This window comes from Scleropages formosus, chromosome 7 (assembly GCF_900964775.1).
Source record: "Scleropages formosus chromosome 7, fSclFor1.1, whole genome shotgun sequence".
In the NCBI taxonomy this organism is placed as follows: domain Eukaryota; kingdom Metazoa; phylum Chordata; class Actinopteri; order Osteoglossiformes; family Osteoglossidae; genus Scleropages; species Scleropages formosus.
This window is the reverse complement of record NC_041812.1, coordinates 8,572,628-8,579,010: the sequence shown is the minus strand read 5'-3', so window position 1 is coordinate 8,579,010 and position 6,383 is coordinate 8,572,628. Positions and strand designations below refer to the sequence as shown.

At 47.6% G+C, this 6,383-nt stretch overlaps 1 protein-coding gene across 1 annotated transcript; it reads left to right on the top strand.

Annotated features, from left to right (window-relative positions):
- The first annotated feature begins 2,755 nt into the window (after window positions 1-2,755).
- Window positions 2,756-5,929, top strand: LOC108937652 (cholesterol 7-alpha-monooxygenase-like). The gene is made up of 6 exons (XM_018757688.2): window positions 2,756-2,838; window positions 3,563-3,803; window positions 4,238-4,848; window positions 5,058-5,188; window positions 5,294-5,472; window positions 5,571-5,929. The coding sequence occupies exons 1-6, from the start codon at window positions 2,756-2,758 to the stop codon at window positions 5,868-5,870; spliced, it is 1,545 nt and encodes a 514-aa protein (XP_018613204.1). The 3' UTR covers window positions 5,871-5,929.
- The last annotated feature ends 454 nt before the right edge of the window (window positions 5,930-6,383 follow it).

Genomic DNA, 6,383 nt, shown 5'->3' with positions numbered 1-6,383 from the left:
TGAATGTTTATGGAGCTGGAAATGTCCTCAAAAATAAATATGCATCTTACACACTGGAGTTTATACAAACTGTGAGTTTAAAAACCTCCTTTGTGAGCAAAGTGAACGCAGGAAGGGGAACGCGACCCAACACGTCTAAATGTCAGGACTGCATTTTCCACTCTCTGTGAACAAATCTGTATAGCTCATTATTCCGAAGAAAACATTTTGGCTAAGCGACAAAATTATAAATAAGAGCAGGACAAAAAGGGAAGTAATGAGTTGAAATACACAAAGTCGGGAGATTCCTTTCAGGAAGGAAAGGAACTGGCTGATGATTCACACGGAGGAGAGGCTCTTCTGACTGGAATGGCTCATGAGGCAATGACAAATTATACAGCTGGTTGTGTCTGTAGGAGATAATACAATACTGGACAATATTTCAGTTTAAAACTTTAATAAAATGGAATAAATACACACACACACACACACATTTTCAGAACCGCTTGTCCCATACGGGGCCGCGGGGAACCGGAGCCCACCCGGCAACACAGGGCGTAAGGCCGGAGGGGGAGAGGACACACCCAGGACGGGACGCCAGTCCATCGCAAGGCACCCCAAGCGGGACTCAAACCCCAGACCCACTGGAGAGCAGGACCCGGTCCAACCCACTGCGCCACCTGCGCCCCCCATGGAATAAATAATCTGATAAAATATTTTAAGGGAATAAAGATTCTGAATGCCCTTCATCAACAGAGGAGTCTTGGCCATCAGGCCACAGACTCGTCGATACACTTGTACAAACACCATCAGTTTATTCCCCACCAGGGAATTCCTCACTCATACCTTATATATAAACCTTGACTCACAGCCTCAAAAGTCATTCTTGTCTCATGATGAGGTCCAAAATAAAATGTGTTAACAAAACACAAGACTGCTAAAATGTGTTAGTGCAAAGAAGGTTATCATCTGCAATGGCACAAGAAGTTCACCAGGGTGTCTGCTTTTCACACCCCACTCTTGCTGCTGCAGGTTTATTACCGTTCTTCACCTCGAGCAAGTTGCGGACCCACGAGGGCTGAACTGTTAACGCTGAGGTTTGAACCGTTGTGCCTGCTGAGTGTCTTCTTGGTCACAGCAGCTGTTGGATATGTGACCAAGAGCCTCTGAGGATTGAGATGTTCCTTCAGGTCAAACAGTTGTCCTATTTGTTCACTAACCCTCCCAAAAGACCTTCCCTCACACAACACTCAAGGATTACCCACCAAAACATAGGTGATTCAGTCCTTTTCCATGATTTTTTAACATTTCTTAATTGCAAATATCATATTATTGTATAATATTGCTGTTGGAGACCTCGCTGTTCCTATAGCGTTTCTACAGACTCTCCTAGACGATCGCTCTCCAGCAGCGGAGACATGGTGGGACACCTCACTGAGCACATGAGAAGCGAGAGTGCTGATCTCACCATCATTTACATTAACTAATACCCACACGCACAGTAATCACTTCAGACATCAGTGAATCCATGAGCAGGCTCTGGCTTTTCATGTGACGGGCAGCTGAACGAGTGCCCTGTTGTTGCTGCTGCTGACACAATATCTGTTCCTCAGCCTTAAAAAGTGCCGTCCCTCCATGCAAGAGGGTACATTCATTCATTCTGCCAGCGGTAGTCCTGACAACCTTTAATACCACTTTTACCCAGAAGTGACCTTGTTGGTAAAAGAAAATGAAGGTTACTTCAGTCTAAAGTCCCAGCGGAGACGCAGAGCTGCAGAGCCAAAGAAAGCTGGCAGAAATAAGTTTGCAGTTGTGCTTGGATGGACCTTCTAATGGAAAAAACTTCTCAACATATTAAAAGTCCTTTGAGAGATAAGTTGATAAGGAGCTGAGTGGTTGGTGTCAAGGCCGAGCACCTTCTTGTGAAGTTAGGAGATCCGGTCTGGGGCGACCAGTTCATCACCAGTGTTTTTCTTTCACTCTTGTGACCCTTAACCCTGGGAAAGTGGAGTGGTGTCTCAGACTGGGCCTTGAACCTGTGGGACTGCCTCAAGCTATAATTTGACCATGAAGAAATGAAATGGTGTCTCACATTTATTTATTAAGCAGATGCTTTTGTCCAAAGTGACTTCCAATGAACTCTATGTGGTGTTACCAGCCCACACACCTTATTCACCGTGGTGACTTATACTGCTAGATACACTACTTACACTGGGTCACTCATCCATACATCGGTGGAACACACACACTCTCTCTGTCACTCACACACTATGGGGAACCTGAACAGCATGTCTTTGGACTGTGGGAGGGAACCAGAGCACCCAGAGAAAACACACACAGACACGGGGAGAACATGCAAACTCCACACAGACTGAGCAGAGACCAAACCCACATCCTCTCACACCCCCCAGGCGCTGTGAGACAGCGGTGCTACTCGCCGTGCCGCCGTGCTGCCGGTTGTTGAACGCGTGGAGGTGTTTGCTCAAAGACAATCCATACTTCACCTGCGAGACCTTGGAACCATTTCTCAACACAGCAGCTCTGTTCTCCAAGAACAGGTGTCCTTGGACCCAGTTCAAGGTCATAGCAGTTCTCCGAGTACAGGTCTGTGTTCTTTGTTTCTTCTACAGGTTGCCAGAGGTCCTTTGATGAGATTGAATAACCCCAGCAGTGGGTGGAGGAGCAGCAGTGAGAGCTCTATAAAGGGACCTGCAGGACAATATTTCCATTCATGTTGCATCCCTCTTCAGTCTCTCCCTCCTTGCCTGCTTCTGCCATGGTTCTCAGTGCTGCTCTCGTTTGGGGGGTAGTGGTGGCGTTCTGCTGCTGCCTGTGGCTCCTGTTGGGGATCCGAAGAAGGTGAGTGCTCAGATTTGGGCTCCACACCACCCGAGTGGCGTGTAGCTCACTGCCACATGACCACATCTGAAAGCTTCTCATAACCTTCTTAATAACTTTCTATTAAGCACAGGACAGGCACATATGAAATATATTACTGCAAATTTAATCAATGATACATTTTTGCTTTATTGAATAATGCCTCAGTTACACTAACCAAACCACTTTAGAGGGAAGAACACATTTTCTTTCTTTAAGTGTGATCTCTTCTCTCAGATGTAATTTTTTTTTTTAATTTATTTTTATTTTTTGGTTGATAATTTTGTTCCTTTCATTTTAAAAAAAATCACTGTCTATTTACGTATAGAATAGATCATCAATTTTCTCACTTCAGACAAATGTTCAAAAGTGAAATGTGCAAAATGTTGCATGACTGTGTTTTTAAGACTTTATGAAATTTCTCAGCTGACATATTATGGTAGCAAAACTGACAAAATATTACTTCAAAGACTGATATTTTTACCACAGCTCCTGGTTTCATACTGTTTAACAGCATTTTGTTCTGGTTTTCGGTTAAGAATATGAAACACTAAGTGCGCTTAGGAATGTAGAGCTAGGAGGTGTCCATCCGGTGGCATGATGACTACATGATTAGAAAGCAGACCTGTTCCCAGTATCACCGTGCTGCTCCACTGGTCCTCTGTGATGAGTTACATGTGACGGCTGTTTCTGCGGAACTCTGCAGGCACCCCGGCGAGCCCCCTGTGGAGAACGGCCTAATCCCCTACCTTGGCTGCGCTCTGCAGTTTGGCGCTAACCCCCTGGAGTTCCTGCGCAGCCGCCAGAAGCGGTACGGCCGCATCTTCACATGCAAAATCGCAGGGCAGTACGTCCACTTCCTCTGCGACCCTTTCTCATACTACTCCGTCATCCGCCAGGGGCGGCACCTGGATTGGAAAAAGTTCCACTTTGATGCCTCCGTTAAGGTAAGAAACACCTGTTGATCCCCACACGTCCAACACACGTCGGTCAGTCCCTACACGTTCAGTACGCACCTGTCGGCATCCAGCATGTTCACCTGTCAGTTGACGTACATTTGACGAGAGTTGGCAGTAGCATTTGTGTAGCTGAACCCCCAACATCTTCTGTAGGGCATTCTCTATTGTTCAAAGTTGGAACTGGTAATCCTTGTGCTCGGGGCTCCATTGGTTCGCACTCGTTCATCTGGCCTGAGGCAAGCCCTGCATTTGATATAAAAACATGTTATGTTTGGCCAGAAGCAAAGCTCATCTTATGCTGAGTACCTCAAGCATCCCTATCCCTAAAAACAAACAATGTTTCCTTCTCGGTGTGAGTTACGCTAATAAAACATCGGTAAAAGTGCAAAACAACAGAGTGTCCTTTATCGGTGTTTTTAAAGGCATTTGGTCATGAGAGCATGGACCCGAGCCATGGTTACACCACAGAGAACCTGCACCAGACCTTCATGAAAACGCTACAGGGCGATGCCCTGCCCTCACTCATCGAGACCATGATGGACAACCTGCAGAGTGTCTTGCTGCACTCCGACATCCTGAAGGCCAACACCACCGAATGGAAGGTGGACGGAGTCTTCGCCTTCAGCTACAAGGTTATGTTCGAGTCAGGATACCTCACGCTCTTTGGTAAGGAGTTCAGCACGCACGAAGACAAGAACGTGGCCCGGCAGGAAGCGCAGAGGGCCCTGGTGCTGAGTGCTCTGGAGAACTTTAAGGAGTTTGACAAGATCTTTCCTGCCCTGGTGGCTGGGTTGCCCATCCACGTTTTTAAGAGCGGGTACAGCGCCCGGGAGAACCTGGCGCGGACACTGCTGCACGAGAACCTGAGCCGGCGCAAGGACATGTCGGACCTGATCTCGTTGCGCATGCTGCTCAACGACACGCTCTCCACGTTCACGGACATTAGCAAAGCCCGGACTCATGTTGCACTGCTGTGGGCATCTCAGGCCAACACACTCCCCGCTGCCTTCTGGTCTCTCTTCTACATGATCAGGTATGGTGTGAACACAGACCTGTGAGCTTTTGGCCTATGGCGCTTCCCAATTCCAGTTTTAGAGATCACAAAATATTGAACAGTAAGTTTCATGAACACATAGAACTGGTCCAAAAGGCAGACACACCATATCGATCATTACCGAATGTTTTTGGAAGCAGGAAATCAAGCAGAAAATCTTACCTCAGTCTCAACCCGATCACATCTAGGAGTCCTGAGGCCAAGAGGGCGGCATTGGAGGAGGTGACGAGGGTGTTGGAGAGCTCTGGGCAGAGGGCATACATGGGAGGGCAGCGTCTAATGCTCACGCGGGAGCAACTGGACAACATGCCAGTTCTAGGTAAGAACATGAAAGCCAGTGAAGTTGTGCTGCTACAGCCGTTCACGTAAATTCTTCACCCTGACATGTCCTGTCATCACACTTCTTCTCCTCATCATCCCGCAGACAGCATCATCAAGGAAGCCATGAGGCTCTCGAGCGCTTCGCTCAATGTCCGAGTAGCCAAGGAGGACTTCTTGCTGCACCTGGACAACAAAGAGTCCTACCGCATCCGTAAGGACGACGTCATCGCGCTGTACCCACCGATGCTCCACTTTGACCCTGAAATCTACGAAGATCCTTTGGTGAGCCTTACGTCTACTGCACAAAAGACACACTAATGTATGATCCTCTCTTTGATGTCGTTCAGCCCTGCTCACGCTGCCTCTCTCTTCCTCCACAGATGTACAAATACGACCGGTTCTTAGATGAAAATGGACAGGAGAAGACATGCTTTTACCGCGAGGGCCGCAAACTGCACTACTATTACTTGCCCTTTGGCTCTGGAGTCACTAAATGTCCAGGGCGCTTCTTCGCTGTGCATGAGATCAAGCAGTTTCTTGCGCTGCTGCTCTCCTACTTTGACATGGAACTACTGGAACCAAACGTGACGGTGCCACCCCTGGATCAGTCTCGCGCCGGCTTGGGCATCCTGCAGCCCACTTATGATGTGGACTTCAGGTATCGACTAAAAGGCCACTAGAGACTGATAACTTATCTGTGTAAGCAAACTGTAAATATTGTACATTATCGCAATGTCTGCACGTTGCTTGTGATGTACACAGACAGGATGAATGTCATCCTGCTACAGAACACATCATCGAGCACTAACCACAGAGTATTAACCATCCTCCCCTAACCATCCACTATTGACCATAGAGTATTGACCACCTGGTAGTAACCATCCAGTACTCATACGTCATAGCCCAGGTGAATAAACTGGGACACACCCTGATGCCAAATCAACTGTTTTTGGGTAAAGAAGCACACATGCTGGGTGTGTTGGTTTTGGTGTGTCTGTAGCTGCACTCATGAAGTCATCACGGCAATGATTTCTGTGCCTGCACCATCCTGCTCGGTGACCAGGACTGAACCTGATGCTCCAGACTGAGCTGTTCCATGGGTACCAAAGGCCAACTAGAGAACGGCCATGGTGCAAGATGGTTCACTGATATGTGGCATTGTAACATCAGTGGCTCTCCTGGATTCCCTACTA

Excerpts from the sequence above, each read along its gene's own strand:
- LOC108937652 (XM_018757688.2), top strand. The coding sequence starts at position 2,756 with ATGGTTCTCAGTGCTGCTCTCGTTTGGGGGGTAGTGGTGGCGTTCTGC. Across the intron at positions 3,804-4,237 it reads ACTTTGATGCCTCCGTTAAG|GCATTTGGTCATGAGAGCAT; the intron begins GTAAGAAACACC and ends GTGTTTTTAAAG. Across the intron at positions 5,473-5,570 it reads AAATCTACGAAGATCCTTTG|ATGTACAAATACGACCGGTT; the intron begins GTGAGCCTTACG and ends CTTCCTCCACAG.